The 19,610-nt window shown below is 42.7% G+C and overlaps 1 protein-coding gene across 16 annotated transcripts in view; it reads left to right on the plus strand.

The window, feature by feature from the left end:
* Nucleotides 1-19,610, plus strand: part of ADAM22 (ADAM metallopeptidase domain 22) — a 129,095-nt gene that overhangs the window by 100,908 nt on the left and 8,577 nt on the right. For 6 of the 16 annotated variants that reach the window (XM_028750992.2, XM_028750993.2, XM_028750990.2 and 3 more), the window contains 3 exons: nt 3,336-3,436; nt 3,721-3,787; nt 6,062-6,323. In XM_028750992.2, coding sequence (XP_028606825.2) covers nt 3,336-3,436; nt 3,721-3,787; nt 6,062-6,308 — 415 coding nt within the window. In that variant the 3' untranslated portion in view covers nt 6,309-6,323. Of the gene's footprint in view, nt 1-3,335; nt 3,437-3,720; nt 3,788-6,061; nt 6,324-6,724; nt 6,772-9,081; nt 9,169-18,169; nt 18,301-19,294; nt 19,419-19,610 lie in introns of those variants that run through there. The other 10 variants (XM_028750996.2, XM_028750997.2, XM_077936911.1 and 7 more) reach the window with 5 other exon arrangements.

Genomic DNA, 19,610 nt, shown 5'->3' on the forward strand with positions numbered 1-19,610 from the left:
CCTTTTGTGGACTGTGTGTGTGTGTGTGTGTTTAAAGTGACCCCTTCGGTCTTTGATTACTGAATAGTTGTATCCTCTCTTTTCAAATGCACTTCTTTGGGGATCCAAAACTCCCATAAATTATATTGGTGGAGTGGGTGGGCGGGTGGGCTTTGTAGCCCCACAGATAAATCAGATCCTCAGTTCTGATAGCCATCTCCTTCTGCTTGGAAGTGCCTTGTTTTGCCGCTTATAAAGTGTCCTAGCTCCTAATCAAGCAAAACACTGTACCCAAATTGCCATGAATTTGATATTACGATGAAGTAATCAAAGAAGGGGGATGCTGTACTTTCATTAACTGTTATAACATTAATGAATTGTGGTAATAGAAATGTTAGAAGTGTTGCATTTTATCACTAGTTTGCCCTGCCTTTTTGTTCTTTAATATGCTGCCAAATCTGGGCATTTCCATCTTGCATTTCTCTCTTTTTACTGACCAAGGAAGGCCTGATTTACACACACAGCCACCCTTGTGGGTGAACTAGCTTGTGATGTCGATCCTTGTAGGCGTGGCACAAAGTTTTATGAGTAGCTTCCCATGCATTTTGGCCAAGCTTGCAGCAGCAGGGTTGGAGTGTGTGAGAAGCTGCTACACCGCCATGTGGGCTGTGCCCTTCACTATTACAACCAATTATCCGTGGAGGCAGGATTGTTGCGGTCAGGCCATAGAATCACTGCCAGCACCTTGATTCTGCCAGATTTAATTCCCCAATCCAATGTCTCTGGAGTGTATCCAGGGTGAGCAAATATATCTTGCCCTCTTCTGTGAAAGGAAATGCAGTGGACATGTACATGGAGCTCTGTTATGGATCTGGAGCTTTGTGCATGACATGAGGCAATGGGCTGTGCATTGCTCTGTCTGCTGTAAAAAGGCATATGCACCATTTTAAAATGGCACACACATCCTGGTGCATTTAATAGTTCACGAAGTTAACAAGGTCACTTTGATCTGTAAACCTTTCCCCTCCTCTATCTTTTAGTGTGGAGAGATTTATTATAGAATTGCTTTTTTCCCTCAAGCATCTTAGAAGGCTTTCACAAAAATATAATAATTCTGCCATGTAATAATACTAATAATGGACAGGCTATTTTGTGAACCATCATTTCCCCCCCTTTTTTCTTTTTAAAGATCATTCACGCTTCTGGTGGTTTTCAAATGAGAAACTGAAAAGAAACAGAGGAAATTTGCTCCTCAAAGTTGTGAATGTAGTAGCTTAGTGGTGCATACGTAATGCCGACGCAAATGTCTGTTTAATACTGAGGGTTTTTATACCTTTGTGAGATTCTCTTTAATTTTTGCATGGCAGATGTCAACTTGAAAAGTAACTCCTAAGTCAACATCCAGTTTCTTGACTGAGGGTTTATGTTTGTGGAAGGATTAAAATGTTGATTTTCCTGAGAATAATCTTCGAAGCTGCATATCCATCTGCAGTTGAACTTCTTGAATGCCTAAATATAACAGAATTTTTTGAAAACCAGTTTCCTGATATTTTGTCTTATTTAGGTTTTGTTTCCACATAAGGGAGCAAAATTTTGTTCATTCTATGAAGCTTGACTTTTAAAATGGGCATTGCTTAAATTCCATTGTATAATGTTGTGTGTCATTCCCCCCCATTTCCATTGATTCCTCATTTCAACCACTTGTTTGTTCTTTACTGTATAATGGTATGAAACTCTTAAGGTCTGTCTACATTAGGACAAAGAGTATCTCTTGTCAGTTACCTGTAAACCTACCTAAGTTTAAAACTGGCATGGCCTATATTATGGGTGCTTTGTATCAGGCAGGAAATTTACCTTCACAAAAGTTTCAGACTTCAATAGTTGGACTAATGAGCAGGAGGGAAAGTTCTGTTGGATGCAGTCCTTCATATCTTACATATTTTATTAATAAAAAATTGCACAGGGAAAAAATATTAGAAAAAGCAAGAGAAATATGGGGCTGGATTCAGTCAAAATCAATGGGACAAGTTAGTCATGGCTTAAATTAACACCACTTGATTTCAAAGTCAGCTGACTTTGGTTGGATCCAGCCCATGCCATTTTTTCTTATTTATGCAAGAGGAAAGGTTCTAAGGTATAAAGGATGCTTATCTACGATTTATATAAATTTTGTTAAAAAAATTAAAGCAGTTTAGGCAAGTCTATCCAGGCACATAGATGTTGATGTGTTTTAATCTCTTTCACTGTCACTTTTAATTATTTTTTGAACTTACATTTTTTTATTGATGATTTTAATATATCTTATATACTGCTCAGTGGTTCAATTGGAATATCATTTTTGTCAAATTAAATAATACATTTTTAAAAAAATCAAGTGGCAGGACAGATGGAATTGGGATAATGTGTTGTTGTTGTTTTTTTTGTGGATGTGCAAAACCTAGGATTTAACCAGGTTTGCATAAGCCATCTCAGAGAATGAGCTTCATAAGCAGGTTTGAGTTCCAGAACTTACATGAGAAAGTAAGTCTCTTCCAGCTTAGCTTTCCTCTGGGGAAACAAGATGGACAGAGAGAACGCAACCTGGGAAAGGAAGAAATCATTTTCGACCCTCTAAGGCAGCCTTCCTTAATTTGGTGACCTCCAGAGCTTTCAGACATCAACTCCCATCATCCTTCATCAACAACCATGCTGGCTGGGACTGATGGGAGTTGTAGTCCAAAACATTCAGAGGACACCAGGTTGGAGAAGCCTGGTCTGAAGAAACCAAGTGGGAAAGAAGAAGGACTAGGTTGCACTTCTGCCGGGTGTAGAAGAAACTTGCTTTCTTCTTTTGTTTCTAGACGACCTGTGTACACATCTCCTCTGAGCCAGTTGCAAAGGCACCAGTGATGACCCAGCATCCAAATATTTGCACCTCTGAGTGCAATAATGCAGCTTCTCACCTGCCATTGTGTTCATGAGCCTGCCAAATTATTTGACAGTCATCCTTGTCTGGCAAATAAATGAGATATCCCACATAGACTAACATAACTAGAAAGGTCTAGAATCTGAAAATGAGACATGTTAAATAGATGCCCTTAGAAATTCAATTAGAAATGGGTTTATGAATGTGTCCTGAGTAGCAATGTAGCAATGTGCACACTGTTTTAGGGAAGGAATAGATTTAGGAACAGTTGTAGGAGCAGAAGTGAAACTTAACTGGACTTTTCACGGACTGCTGATTTAGGCAGACATTTTGGGTATTGTAAACAGACCTTTAAGTAATCCTCAACTTAAAAGTTCATGAACAATGTCCTTAATAGATGCTTTATGTACCCAAACTAGCCAGCTCATGCAAGTCTTGCCATTTACTCCAGGTCAAACGGATTATCTCATTCATGGAGTGAAAGAATCCAAGATGCAAAGAACCTTTCGGACATCTGTCAGAATGGGCGACCCAGGAGTAACTCATGGCAAGGTGAGAATGACCATCGCGTCAGCAGTATTCATAACCATTGCAGAGTAGATGCTGTCAACCAGCATGCTGCAGCCATACCTACAATACCAGAGTTAGAGTACATGCTTTGCACATATAAAGTCTTACGTTCAGTACCTTGTATCTGCAGGTAGGTCGTATTACTACTTCAGGGTGGAGGAGAAAGAAAGGGAGAATAAAAGTCAATGCAAATGACTTGTAGCATGCTACTTTCCTTGGTTCCATCGTATTGTTTTCCACTGACTTATCCTTTGGTCTTATTTCAGGTAATATAGGCAGCAACAGGAAGAAAGTCAAAGGCAAAAGATTTAGGCCACGGTCTAATTCCACTGAGTAAGTTTGACCTTCTAGTTGAAAACCAAAACCGAAAGACTATCCAATTATTTCTGTTTCAGTTCCTTCCTGCTACATATCTGAACCAGAAGGCTTCTAGACTCACTGAAAGCACTGATTATTAAATGGTGTGGCAACAGGTTTTTATTTTGACCATGTGTTTTTAAAAGTTGCTTTTGTTTTTGAAAATTCGCCCATTCCCCCCTCACCTAGGCAATACTTACCAGTGGTAACAAGCTCCTCCATAAGTTTCTTTTTAAAGTCTGTTATTTGGATTCAGGGCAGATTTTGGGCTGATTGTCAGCAAGAAACCGGGGGGGGGGGGGCTCCCCTTGCGCTATTTCCCCAATGGAAATCCTCACTCCTCCCATCTGCTATTTGCATATCTGTCAATCTCCCCTCCGGAGATGCCACAATGTCACCTTGGGGAGGAGAGGAAAGGAACCAGGGCGAAGGGTTTTTATGTTGTTGGCAAAGCTGTGCAGGGTTGAAGGGTTAATCACCCACTTGCCTGCACTGCGGTCCCCGTCCAGATTTCCCCCCCCCCCTCCCATGTCTGCTACTGTATTTTAAAGGGGAGCAAACACAAGAGACAATGATCTGTTCAACATCACATCTAGTTTGGCCCTAAGAAGTACTTCTAGCGTGTTAAATGTATTCTCCTTAGCAGGATGGGCAGTGAAGCAGGCTTTCCCATCGCAGTTTTGTCCCTCCCTGTTGACTAAAAGCCCCACACCTTCTCACCTTTGTGTGCTGCACTATTCCCCACACCTGTTTACTGCTGCCTGTTAACCTGCATGGGAAGAAAGTCCCTGATTTGACATTCAGGTGTGTTTCACTCCCAATGAAAGTGGATATTTAATGCCATCCTGCAACTGGGGGAAGTGGGAGAAGAGATTTAGATGGCAGCGCTAATGCAGAGTTCAGATGTAATGTTTCAAAATGTACCATTCTGCATGTTAACTTTCACATTTAGGGCAAATGTTATTCAGAGAGACCTGTTAAGGACACATTGGAAATCATCTAATACATGCCACAGTAAACTTCTCTACCTAATCAGCAGGTGCAGCCAACATGTTACCCTACATATGGTGTTGGACTACAACTCCCATCAGCCCAAGAGTACATGGCCAGTGGTCATGGGTGATGGGGATTGTAGTCTAGCAACCTCTGGAGGGTTGGCGACCCTGGTGTAGCATTCTGCAAGATAAATAAATATACAACCTAGATTTCTTACCTAGATTTCTGTTATCTGTGTTTTTTTCCTAATTCTGGATATGGTTTGTATCCCATTAGATGGACATTTTAGTAAATTAGTTTGAATAACATTGGATAACCATTTTAGTTTCACAAGATGCCAGGAGTTCAGGAAGCCCTTCTCTGTAAAAGGAAGATGCTTTCCTATGTGTTAATTTGCTTGGAAGTTTCGTATTACTTTCAGCTATATACTTTCGTTAGAGAACTACGTATTGCTAAATAGGACTTACTTAAAACAGTTTGCTTTGTTTGTGCAATGCCATCTACTGATACATGCTGTACGGAATGAACAAGCCGCGTGTGGCAACGTATATTTTATGTGTTCATGTGCTTGCCACAACCTGTGAAGTAGCGTAATCTGAATGAAAATGACATCCAAAATGAGAAGTTGTCAATATCTGGAAAACTGGCGTCTCTGTGCTGCTGTCCATTGCAGCATTCCTGGTGAAAGGTTAACTACATGGATATAAGATGACCACTCCCAAGGCTACAGAGTCATTAAAGCAAACTGGTCTTGGTGGTAATGGGGGACAAAAAGAAACCCTGATCCTGATCCCTTTCGAGGAGTTGGTTAATGACTGCTGGAAATGCATAGTTTTATTGCCATATTGGTCCCTAAGGTCAGTGTTACACAAAGCAGACCAAGCAGTTATTTTCCTTGCATGGTATTGTGTTAGTGGAGCAAAAGAGAACTTCAGTAGTTGACAATTTCTGTGGGGCTATTTTCCTACTGGCCCAGTATTTTACTTCCATAGTTTTGCAAAGATGAGACATTAAGGTTCCAGAGTTTTCTGCAAACTTAAATGGATAGTTTTGACCATTAACACCAAGACCCCGAGTGTGGGCATAGGAGCATGTGTTAAAGCATGTCCCAGTGAACTCCTTTCCCGGGTAGCCATTCCTTTGTTCATTTGTACTAACTTTGCCTCTATAGGTGTGCATCTTCCTCATTGTTATAAATGATATAAACTTTGGCTTAGATTTTCCCCACCCCTATTATATATTGTGTTTTTGCAGCAGAGCATCCCATGCTTCTGAGCCTGGGCTTTCCCACACCAACCAAATCCCACCCCAAGGCATAAGCCACAGGGGTTCTCACCACCCCCAGACAAGGGATCGGGATCACAGGTCAGTCCTAAGTGCCCTTCCATTTGGGGCAACTTATTTTTTTATTTTTATCCCATTAAAAGTTTCTTCCCAAAAGTATCACTGTGGCAAAATACCCCCAAACCCGCCTTTGATTGCTGATGGCAGCGCTAGCTAAGCCCTCCTCCTTGCTGGCCTGATGTGTGTAATTCCCCCCCCTCGCCCCCCAGTCTTATAAGACCTGGGACTTCTGCATTGTTGCATGTTGTGCTGCAAGCCAAATCAAGCCACTGGTTTTAAGTTTTGTAGACTTGTTTCTTTTTCGTTTTAAGCAAAGTTTTACCATTTGATCTGATGGGTTATACTATATCAATGATGACCGATGCACAGTTAACCCCCACAGAGATTGCTCTGCTCCTCTTGGTTTCATTCTGCAACCTGGCATGATGTTAAAAGCTACCGTTTCAGGTTGCTCAGAAATAATAGAAGCTGAAGTGTGTGTGTACTTGGTGCGAAGAAGCCTCAAAAGTCTTGTACAACCTTTGCATGCTTTGTTGCCGTGATAACTTTCTCTTTTCTCATTGTAAAATCCAGATCAGGAGTGCTTCATGGTTACCAAACGAGCCTTTACAATAAAAAGTGTAGGTTAAAGGTTTGTCATTTGCTCTCACACAAGCCCACTAAAACTGCAAGATAAGAACCAGCGCATAATGTCTTGCCCATGCGCCCATTGCTTCGCTAGCAAATTTGTCTTGCGGCTGTGCTTTGAACTTTTACTTTTTAATTAGGAACCGAGATGGAAAACATAAAGCACTCCTAGTTTTCAACTTGCTGTTGAAAGTAAGTAGACTAATTAGAAGCAATTACAGCTGATAGAGAATTAAAGTGATGCCTGTGCTTATGTGGCTGGGGTGAGTGGGTGGGAGAGTTACGCAGCTTAGACAGAATGATGCAAAAAATGTTTGATTATTGGATATAATAAATTCACCATCTGGTTTTTATTTCTATTGAAAGCCCACGTTCAACACAAGCTAAAAATGGTTCACCCAAAACATTGCCACCTAGTGGCTTAGTGAAATGGAAAGATTGGTGTAGATTGTGAGATACACATTGATAAACAGAGACTAATGGGTTGGGGCAGATGACAAAGAGGAAGTTGGGGTTGTTTGTTGTTTTCCTGCCCTTCTCTTTGGAAGCCCTATTGAGATACCACTGAAGGCAGCAGTGCATTTTTCTCCACGATTGTGAAGACCTGGGAAATTGTTTTTCTATAAAATAAATCCTGACATTCTCCATGATGTCATTACATGATGTCATTTAATATGCTATACCTTGCAGCAGTAGCAAGGTCATGGAGTCTCTGGCTTAGTGTCAGCTGTAGGTGGATTTAAAAGTAATTATGAACCATATTTATTGCATCTAATTAATGCCCCATCTTTCCTTCAAGGAGCCCAAAGTGGCACACATATTTCTCCCGCCTCCACCACCCATTTCATCCTAAAAACAACCCTGCGAGATAGGTTAGGCTGACAGTGCCTGGCCCAAGGTCACATAGTGAGCTTCCTGGGTGAGGGGGAATTTGAGCCTAGCTCCCTCCTGTTCTAGTCCCAATGATCTAACCACTACACCACACTGGCGTTACCAGTTTGTCCCTGCACTTCATTGACTTTTTAAACAGGCAGCAGTATTAATGTAGCAGTAGTAAATTTTATCAAACAAGTACTCATGTAATCTGTGCTGCAAAGAGAGGACAAAGTAGAATGTACTTTCCATTGATAAAACAATGGTTGTTAGGTTCAGTCTGGATTTATTTATTTTTTTAATACTGTGAGAAATGTCTTGCACATAGCGTTGACCAGGAATGGGCTTTGGGAAGCAGATGGAAGGATCTATGCATATTGGTCAAAGGCTATATTCAAGTTGCAAGGGCAATTGCCCAGCTTATAAGAGTCACAAGTGTAGGGCAGCCCAGTCTTTGTGCTGGAAACAAAGGCTACTCAGAAGTAAACCCCATGAGTTAACTGGGAATTATTCCCATGCAAGTGTGCAGAGGACTGTAGGCCGAACAGTTCTGTCCGGTAGATTGCTACCACATGGCAGCTGTTTTGGGTGTGCAGCAGCTCACTGCACAGAATAATCTGTTTTTTCATCCACCTTCTTCCACGTATTGCCAGCAACATGAAGAAAGGGCAGTGTGTGGTGAGCCTCTGGGTACACAGCTTGTGCTGCAATGCAAAAACAGCTTCTTGTGTTTTAGGCAGACTTACGTGCACCAAAGAACCCACATGTGACTGCAAGTCAGTAACATTTCCTGTCATTTAACTGGCAGGACCTGGTTTATTTGCAACCGTGGACGTGAAAGAGTCCCCAAGACCATAATGTTCGGCCCCTGGTGTAAAAGAGGAACTCATTTCTTAGCTGCCTTTTCTCAGATCAACCTGCAAGTATCCAAGGTGGTCTTCCTATATTTATGTACTCCTGACCTGTGGTGCAAGGCAAAGAACATTTGCTCGCTGTATAAGTTAGGTTAAAGACACAGCACTGAGACAAAACGACTTGCCTGAAGCTTTCAGGAGGTGCTTATAAGAGATTAAAGTAGTCCTCACTTTGGAAGGGCAGTTGCTGCAGCACCTGTCTCTTGCGTACTTCCCCACTGGGCAGATTCAGTGCTTCTAAGTCTGTTTGCATCCAGACCGAGATTTAAGAGATGGGTAGTTCTCTCTCTCAAGGCAAAAGTAAATTGCAAATGTAAGCCTCCACTTCCAAGGGAATTCATTTTGAACCCCTGTGGCTCGGATTTTCTTCACCCAACTTCCACACTGATTTATTTAAGACAATCCTTGGCATTTGGAGGATGTAAAACAGCCAAACTGAGCTTATGCTGCTGTGTGTTACCAGATATTTCTTTATTCTTTTTCTGCTTTCTCTGTTCCTTCCATTGCTTTTTGCAGGTATTTAAGCCCATGGTTCAAAACAGAATATAATGTAGCTAAGTGGGTAGAAGATGTGAATAAAAACACTGAAGGACCCTACTTTAGGTATTTTGTAAATTAATTCTCTATCATCTTTTAAGAGCTGTTCCAGCATATTCCAGATATGATGGGACTCCTTATCTTGTATCTTCCAATACAAGTGATTTATTGTAGATGCTGAGGACCCTTTTTGTTCATTTGCTGCCTTCTGATGTCTTTTTTGGGCTTCATTGTGCAATTGCGATTCTTTTCTGACTGTTTTAATGAAGCCGTTTGAAAAGGATGTTCATAGTGCATGTATTTCCCATCATCATCTCTAGCTTTTAGTAGCTTTCTCTTCGTTTGATGCCAAGTAGCCTTTTTGTGGGCATGATCTATGTCTACCACTAATCAAGTAACATTAGTTGAAATAGCTAAAAGGTCAGTGTATTGAAGCTAGTAGCTTTATAATACACTTAAGATGCAATCCTATACCCACTTACCGGGAATAAGTCCCATTGAAAGCAGTGGGGTTTACTTCTTAATAGACATGAGTAGGGTTGTGCTGTTAGTGCCAACCCAGTGCTTTTACAATAAAGGTGTGAAATTGCAGCAAGTAGTAGAATTGTACATAGGTTATCGTTTGTGCATCATAATTAAAAAACGGGAAGCATCCAAGCATGTTAGCAAAGCATTTACCTAGTATATCCATTAGAAGTCAGAAATATGCTGGAAAGAATTAATTGCTCTTCATGGCAAGAGGCTAAAGATGTGTTGTGTGAATATTCAGTCGGGTTGTGCTTTCTTTGTTTCGGCCATTGGCCATAATGCCAACTAACAGATCAAAATAAGAAGAAGAAAAATTAACTACAAGCATACAATAAAAACCAATTGGTAAAACCAAACAGCAAACATACAAAAACCTGTAAATCTTAGTAAGAAGGAATCAATAATAACAAGAAAATAACACAAGAATGTAATCATGTTAAATACTTTTAAGTGTGCATATATCTCATTAACAGTGCAATGTCTACTAAGAGAAAGGCTCTACTGAGTTCAGAGAGTCTTACTCCCAGATAAGTGTTATTGCAGCCTAAAATAAGCATTTCACTAGTTCAATCCTTTGTCAAGTAGCACTCAAAACAGGTGTCCAAACTGGAGTTTGGCTATATAGTAATCAGAAAATGTTTGCTACTGCTTTGCATCTGCCAGAGCAAAGGTGGCCACTGTTAAATTAATCTCATTTTTGCTGGCCAATAAATATTTTATTTTCTTCTGCTTTAACCAGTGTTTGCCATATTTTTAACAATTGAAGAAGAAAGTTGTTCTGCATTTGCCCTCAAAATTAAGATAGAAGAGTAGGTAGTATGGAATGTCCAGTTGTTTTCTCCCTACGGATGCAGAAATCTCAGTCAAAAGGCACTTTCCCATATAGCAGAAGTTTTCAACCTTTTTCAGTCCACGGCACCCCTTTGGGGCTCAAGAGTCCAGTTACGTCATCCCTTGCCTGCATAGCTGGCAGTCTCTCACCCTTTTTTGAACACCTTCCCTTGTGGACTGTTCCCTCAGCCTCCTCTCATTGAGAGTCTTCTGGGCAGCCGCTGCTGCCATCCCTGGTCTCTGAACTCCCCCCCCCCCCCGCTGCCCCATAGAGAAGTGTCTCCTCACACTGCCCAACAAAGGCCTGGGAAGAGGATGCCCCCAGCCTTAGTGGCCCAATGGAGACTGGCCAAAGGCAAATGTCCAGCACCTTACCTTGGGAGGCAGCAGCTGCCTGTGTGCCTGGTCTCTCACTTGTGGGTCCATTCCCAACAGCAAGGGCTGGTGGACTAGCTGGGTGGGTTGCCTTGCCAGCCTGCCTGCCTGCTTGCTTGCTTACTCCAAGGCTGCCTCAACTCTTGGCAACCAGCACCCCATGGCCAGCCCCAGAGGTACCATTTGCCTGGGGAGCTTGTAGCCAGGGCTGCTGCAACAAACAGCCACGCAAGCCTTGGGGAAGTAGAGACATGAGAGGGCATCAGAGGAGGGAGGGAAGGAAAGGAAAGGAAAGGAAAGGGACAGAGGCTAGCATAGCTCGCGGCACCCTGGCCATCATTCAAGGCACCCCAGGGTGCCACGGCACCCTGATTGAATACCACTGCTGTACATGGTACATCTAAAAGAGTGGGCAGGGCATTGGTTGCCATCTCAGCAAAGGAGGGCTGGAACTGTCCTTAGAACCAATGTAGGGAAGTCAAATAACTAATTTTTCAAACTGTGCTGGGATTTTATCAATGCATAACGTAGCACATTCTTAACATTTGTCGATAAGAACACAGCTCTCCGCACAAAAATGCCTCTGAGGTGCCATTTAAATACCATTTTGGCAGCTATGAACCATAATCCATTAAGAAAATTCAAAGGCAAACCATGTAATTGGATCAAGATGGCACTGAAAGGGGAGTAAGTCGTTGGTTTTTTAAAAGAATTAAGTGAATTTGCCCACACCTCTAGGAGCCTGTCTTCAAGGAGATGAAGTCATTTATGCCAATAATTAAATAAACACAAGGAGACTGGAATCATTCCTGTTTGTTCTGTCTCATCAGAACCAGAAGACTGCAAGGACTCCTAAAATGATTATTTTTTTAATTTTAAATTCTAGTGCTTTCTCTCCAGGCAAACACCATATCTCAGTTCCATATAATCATAACTATTATTTCCACTCTGTTTTAAAAGTGTTTAATACTGTACAATGAGCCTGCTCTCTTTGTTAGAATTTATTATGCAAGGAATAATCTTGCTTGATCCTCCTTTTATATTTTTCCAACTGCCAATGCTGGAGATGACCAACTTATGATACTATTCTCAGTGGCCAGTTACATTGTTATTATAAGCCCAGTTCAGTTGTTACATGAGTGAATGGGACCCATGGACAGAGCAGTAGAAATAGGGCTTCCTGTGGAGCAGATGGCCTGAGCACATGGGAAGCAGCCATCTGACAATGGGGACAAATACTAAAGGCAAGGGCTTCTTCTTTGTATTCGCGTTGCTCCTCCACACGAGTAACAACTTAATAGGGCTTAGTCATATTCCAAAGATTTGAATGGCAAAAGTGACCCAGTGAAGTTTACAGGTGAGATGATAGAAGGATAGGAGACCCATGTCATTGTCACAAAGTGATGTTTAGAGAAGTTCATGGCCAGTGCTAGGTGAAAAAAACCCATCCTCATTAAATTCAGAAGTGGCATCATTTATAAAGAAACTAAACAAAAATAGGGGAGAGAACATCTGTGTTGCTTCATCTCCTCAAGTCACTTGTTACCTTTTGGTCAAAGGCCTTAATGGGGTAATTCTTGTTTCTGAGGTTAGTATTTGGGTATAGAAGATAGTATTCAATGCAGTATTTTACTGGGAGGAAGGATTCAGTGGGGGGAATCTGATATAGGCAGCTTGTTTATTTCTGAATCAGCGTGCATAGGATTGCGCTGCTAATCCTCTACTACATACTATCTTTTGTTGAGCTGCACTTCCTAGTGAGCTTCCCTTCAAACTGCCCCAAACAGTTGGTGCTTGGCGTGATTGTCTGTATCAACCTCATTAATCCCCTCCTCAGACTGAGCACCTCCCCTGAAACATGCTAAAAACCCTAATCTAATTGCTTTGGAAGCCATGGCTGCTTGTAAAACTTGAGAGGAATCAGCAGGAATCAACTGGATTGGTGTTGAAGATAAGCTTATTTATAGATGTCTTGGGACCAAGATGCATATAAGATAACCCCACGTTAAAATATTCAACTACTTCCCAATTATACTACTTCCCAAATTGTTCATCATCACACATTATGATGACCATAGGTATGAGCTGTCACTACAATTGTGCAAGTGTTTGTGTGAAATAATGCATGCTTGTTCATTGGTACAGCTCAACTGTTCAGTACACAGACTGTGAAAAACTGTGCGTATACAGGTCAACTATATGTGTACACTGATAGTACACTCATTGAATGTAATGTGTGAACGCCCCTGATGCGAGGGACAGTACAGATCTGGCTCCTCTTCTTCATGTCATCTCATAGTTTTCTGATACTAGAGCCCTGAATAGATTACATAATGGTAGCACTGGGGAAGGAAGGAATTCCCCCACTTGGTGCTGATTTTGGTAATCCCACTCCCAGTGGCTGGTCCCATCAGGTTAACTCACTTTGACTCACAACACATTTTTGTTTCCTGGCTAGCAAAATGTCCATAAGCACTTTTGCATTTTCAAGTGTTTTCTGAAACTGAAGATGCATTTTTTTCCTGTGCTTGAAATAAGGAGCATCGTCCAGAATGCATAGCAGGAAACCTAACAAGTACTGTTTGTTTAGTGATGGGAAAGGTTCTAGTCTAGCGAATATTTGTAGAGAGCTGGGTTTGGGAGAAAATAGGGGTGGTGATGTAATAGAGTCTGTTGTGGAATTTGTTCCATGTTAGAAGCCAGTGGAACATTGGGTTAGCTATAATAATAATAATAATAATAATAATAATAATAATAATAATTTATTATTTATATCCCGCCCATCTGGCTGGGTTTCCTCAGCCACTCTGGGCGGCTTCCAACAAAACACTAAAATACAATAACCTATTAAACATTAAAAGCTTCCCTAAAAAGGGCTGCCTTTAAATGTCTTCTAAAAGTTTGGTAGTTATTTTTCTCTTTGACATCCGGTGGGAGGGCGTTCCACAGGGCGGGTGCCACTACCGAGAAGGTAGTTACTAGGTAACAAATATCCTGCAAAGGGGGGAAATGGGGTCCTGAGCTACAAAGATGGCTTCCATGTGTAGAATTCTGTCTCTTCCAGGAATCCATCAAAGTGGTTTGTGATGGTGGCTAGATTTCAGCTGCATAGGGTACTTTCGGTTTCATTGGGGGAAGCTGCACATGGGATTTTTAGCCTTGCTTTCTACTGCCATGCATATATTGTGATTTTTAAAAAAATGTAAACATAAGCAAGTTGCTTTGTGTGTGACTCTTTGACCAGGGCCATCTTTAGCAGATGCGGCGCTGGGGTGCAAATATCCGCACAGCACCCCCAAATTACCACGGATAGTGTTGGGGTGGCCATAGCTGCACACTGCCAGCCATCGGGGGGGCAACTCTCCCCCATGCCACTGCGGGAGAGCGATCCCCGCAGAGGCTTGGGAGTGAAATTGCACCCCTCCCAAGCCTCCGCTGGAGGAGAGCACAGCTTCCCTCCCAAGCCTCCTCAGGAGGAGAGCAATCCCCGCAGAGGCTTGGGAGGGAAGCTGCACGCCTGCACAGCTGGCGGGCGTGCAGGGAAAGGGGAGGCCACCGGCAAAGCTGCACAGCTCCCCCACTTGTTGGGGTGCCTCTGAGAGGCTGGTGCCCTGGCACTACGCACCACTAAGCCCTATGGGAAAGACGGCTCTGGCTTTGACAACACTGAAGTGTGTTTGGATAACCATGTAGGAATCGGGTGGGTGTGTCTGTGTCAAGCTTTCCAGTAGACCATCAAAGCTCTTGAAAGGATGTCAGGGGGTGCATGTGTGTTAAGGGTTAGATCACTTGAAAGAGCCTGATTTTCTTCACTAGTGCTCAAGAGGAAAGAGGCCTGGAGGGTGGGGGTGGGTCTTTCCTCCTTTCCCCATGCTTCTTATGAAAATAAAGAGGTGCCAATGACACTGTTTCCTGCCAGGATTATAGAAACTGAATGAGAACCTCCATGACTTACAGCAGAAAACAAAGCTGCCAGCCTGTTTAGGACAGGCAGCTTTAGTAGGACTGCCATCTGCTACTCTATTCTGGAAAGTATGAGAGCAGAACTGATATAGGCGGTCCACTTAAAGTGGGTTGTGCTTCCTGCCAACGCTTACCTGCTTTCCATCCCATGTTGTTGGACTCCAACTCCCAGGCTGTCTGGGGCTGATAGGAGTTGGAGTCTAGTAGCATCTGGGGAACACCAGGTTGGGGAAGGCAGTCCTGTAACCACACACAATACTTTAGATGTTGTGGTTTCCTGAAACTATCTACCAGTTTTCCTTTTGAAATATATTTGCATACAGTTGTAAAGGAACTGGCAAATTCTCTGCAGCATTGATTTAGTAGCGATCAAGATTAACACATAATCCTTAGCATGCTTACTTGGAGGGAAGTCCCATTGTGTTCAGTGGGGCCTTTTCCCAGGTACGTGTGCATAAGATTGCCATTCTAAATGTGCATGCTTGGAAGTAAGTCATTGAAATAGTTAGCATTTGCCTTGGAAGAGAACATATTGAGAGATAACATAACTTATTTGCTTATCTACTTGTAGCCATGCACTTTCTTGGGAGCAAACAAAGGAAGTAATTGGCTCCTGAGCAGAGATAAGGACTTTTAAGGAGGAAATTGTATCCAGTTTTGTACTTCGGTGTGGATTCTTGATGAATTTGAGGAGTCAAACAGAATGAGCAAAGAATTTCTGGAAATCAAGCATGGTTATCCTAATTTGACCATGGCAGAGTACAGTCATTGCTCTATGGTGTATACTGTGTTCACAATATTTTTTCAGCCAAGCTTTTCACACATAAGTTATACTGACTGTCAGGCATCCCTTCCAGCTAAGTTTAAGTTCATGAAATAATTAGAGTTGAAGTGCACATGATGCAGAAGGAAGGGATGGGCAGATATCATGCTGCAGTGTTTCAAACCATGTATAACATTTATGAAAACTCATCAGCATAGATTACCTGCATGCAATAAGCAAACCTCGGGGGGGGGGGTTCTTTAGCATTGCGTATCTCATCCCAATACAGAGAGCTTATTTGGTGGAGGCACATTCAAAAAGATGACATCCCATCTGCATTCAGAAGAGGGCACAATAGACAAATCCACCACTGCACTGCATAATTTCCTTTTCGTATCACAGAAACAGCAGTTGGGCACAAAACACCAATGCTCTTGTCAAAATAAGAATAGCAAGCTGTTAGAAAGCTTGATGTATTTAATGAGCAAAGTTTATCAGGATTCTCTGTTTTCCTTCTGTGATGATGTCCAAGAAGGGCACCTGCAGTTTCATCAGGAAATGTACTTATTTCAGATTGTGGTTTGGATTTTGAAAATGTATTCCTGAATATACTCTTAAAGTATGCACAGAGGAGGGACTTGCATTCAGGGCATTCATATGTGGTGCCGGGGTGCAAAGATCCACGCGCCCTCCCCTCCAGGTTGCCCAGTCCCAGGCACGAAGGAGAGCGGAGCGGTAGGCGGGCTCTTCCCCGGACTCATCTCTTGGGCCCCAGACTCTCGGCCTGGCGTCCCTGAGAGCTCCGCAACCCTAGGGCCTCTGGGTAAGACGGCCCTGCTTCCGCTTGTATCTGAGCTTGAAACTCTTTGGATGCTCCCAAGATCCTCTGGGTAACACCTATACGTTCTACACACATCGTTAGGGCAGATCACATGCTTCCTAAATCCACTTCTGATGAATAAGTAGGCAGTGCCCGTTGGGCAAGGCACACACTTCACATTAACCATAGAGGCAGAAAATAATAATAGTAATAATGTGTGTTTTTTATTTGTACCCCACCCATCTGACTGGGTTGCCTCAGCCACTCTGGGTGGCTTCCAACAGAGTATAAAAGAACACAATACACCAGACATAAAAGGCTTCCTGAAATATGTAGATGATATCTGAAGAAATGTGGGGGCAACTATGGTGTTTGATGTGGAAAGTAGATAAACATGGTCTGAGATGCATGGAGGCGAGGGAGGCATAAGGGATCTAAGGAGGCTGCTGGCACAGCCATGTGATTAGGGATTTTTTAAAACATCCTTTCTTGAGTTCAGCAAGCCAGAGGGACCCAGGATGGAGCGTGAGGAAGGGCTGCCATGAGCACAGGACTGGGGTCGGGGCGGTGAGTGAGTCTAGCATTTCGTCAGGGTACCGGAACATCTGAGACCAGCTGTGCTTCTGACTTTTATGTTTTCTTGCACATGACCCAGATACAGAGCTTCCTTGGTCTGTCTTGATTCCGGAATTGATTCTTAAGACACTTTAGTTGTCCATGCCCTTGTGTGTATAACTCTAGTCAATAAAGTGCAGACGCCTTATTGACTCGGACAAGAATGCCCTTCTGTGTGATGCCGACATTGACTTGCTGGTGCTTTCCTTACCTTGTACAGAAATGCTGATTTCTCTGACTAATCAGTCCATTTTTGTCTATCCTCCCCACCCCTCGCCCCACCCCCAAACCAGACTCCTACTTTGGCTGGAACCACTGTGCACTGGATGTTGCTTGCATGTCTACTAATTTGGGTGTTCAGCTCTTTGTATTTGCCTTTGTTTCTTCACAATTAACCCTTTTTTGCCTCTGAACTGCATGCCTTCTGTATAATGTAACATGTTCTCATACACTGTAATAAATGTTTCTGGTGCGCTGCTTTCAAAAAAGCAACTTATGTGCAGCCCTATACCCGGGACATGTTTGCCTGGGAGTAAGCCTCACTAAACGCAGTTGAGGCTTAGTTTTGAGCAGTCCCGCATAAGATTGTGGTTAAGCTCTGAGCCAGCGAAGACTTACATCAATGTAGGTGAAGGATGGGGAACTTGCGGCCCTCAAGGTGATGTTGTAGTACAATTCCCATCATCCCTGACCATTGGTCATGCTGGCTGGGCCTGATGGGAGTTGGAGTTCAACAACATGTGGAAACGCTCCAGATGTCCTCATCCTTGACATAGGTGCACAGTTGTCAGTGGGACTTGCCAGGCATAGGCAGACTCGGCCCTCCAGATGTTTTTGGCCTACAACTCCCATGATCCCTAGCTAGCAGGACCAGTGGTCATGGATGATGGGAATTGTAGTTCCAAAACATCTGGAGGGCTGAGTTTGCCTATGCCTGGTATAAGCGGTCGGTGACTCTTTAGTACACAGTCACTTTTTAAAAAAAGTTCTTCTGCCAGTTCCTCATTTTCTTAGCCAGTACAAAAATGCATGAATAAAGGAGAAACGTTGATGCTTTGTATGTATATGCTAGCAGCCTCATACCCAGCTTTGTTTGGGAATTTTAAGAAACACAATGATTAGGGGCTAAAAATCAGTGCAGTGAACCCATCTGCTCTCTTGATTTGAAATAGCATCCAAATGTATCCAAACATGGATGAAAACCTGCTCCTTGATCTCAGGAACCATCATTCAAAATTTGGCTAATGTATCTTAAGAGGCGTCCAAATGCATAACAAACAACTTTCCAAAATATATATAGTAGGTACGTAAGCCTCATCTGAATTATACATTTAAAGCAATATTGCACCACTTCAAGCAGCCCTGGCTTTCCCAGAGTCCCTTGGGAAGAGGGTTTGGCAGTTAAACCGCTGTGAGAATTGTGATTCGCCAGAAGCGGCTTAGTCATGCTGGCCACATGACCCGGAAGCTATATGCCAACTCCCTCGGCCAATAAAGCGAGATGAGCGCCGCAACCCCAGAGTCATCTGTGACTGGACCTAATGGTCAGGGGTCCCTTTACCTTTTTATAATGCACATGAAGGCATAGATACAATGTGATATAAAGGAAGAATTTTTAGTTAAATAATAGTGAAAGCTTCACATATATTACCTCAGTAATCCCTATAACAATTTGATAAGATAGACCAGTATCGTTATCTCCAAAATTCCAGGTGACAGACTTAAGTTGTGGCTTCCCTGAAGCCACTTAGGCTGAGGGGAGAACATTTATAGCTCTGTCTCTTATTCACCATGCTACCCTAAATCTGCTTCATAATAAATCATATTCCCAATTTTATAAATAGCTTATTTTTTATCATTTGATGCATAAAATGATAAGAAGTCTGGTTCATAGTATGTAGTTCAGCCTTTGCCAATCTGATGTTTTGGACTACAACTCCCATCAGCCCCAGCCAGCCCAGCCATTCTGAGTAAGGCTGATGGGAATCATAGTCCAAAACATCTGAAGATGGGTGAGGACTAGCTTAGTTGCTGTCAAAAAGTGCAGTCCCTTGAGAACAACTCTTGCAAAGTCTCCATTAATATGAATTAGAATTGCTCAAAATTTGCACAGGAGTTGGTCCTACTGAACTGTTTCCTAAGCTATAGTAGCTTGGAAGCCTTTGGCTTCTTTTCCAACTATGTGTGGCAGAGTGATTGAATCAAATTCCCAGCATAACTTCAAAGTAGTTCCAGTTTCTGTAGCAAGGCTGGTATCCCTAGACATTCTGTTTATTTTTGTCTATTCAACACCTCAGGACCCTTTCCCCTGCAAAGTCCCCTTCGTCATCTACTGGCTCCATTGCCTCCAGCAGAAAATACCCATACCCAATGCCTCCACTTCCTGATGAGGAGAAAAAGGCCAACAGAGCAAGTGCCAGGGTAAGCCTCACTTCTTCCTTGGATCTGCTGCGCACTTAACATTTAAGCTAGATGCAGACAAACACCATTTTGTCTTTCACTGTTGTTTGTACTGGTCTCATCTTGGAGGAGCCAACTGTTTATCCATCAATGGTCTGGTTGGTATGTCAACTTGGCTCTCTGTCCATTGAGCCACAGTAACTGCTTTCGCTC

The sequence above is a fragment of the Podarcis muralis genome, chromosome 12 (assembly GCF_964188315.1).
Source record: "Podarcis muralis chromosome 12, rPodMur119.hap1.1, whole genome shotgun sequence".
NCBI lineage: Eukaryota > Metazoa > Chordata > Lepidosauria > Squamata > Lacertidae > Podarcis > Podarcis muralis.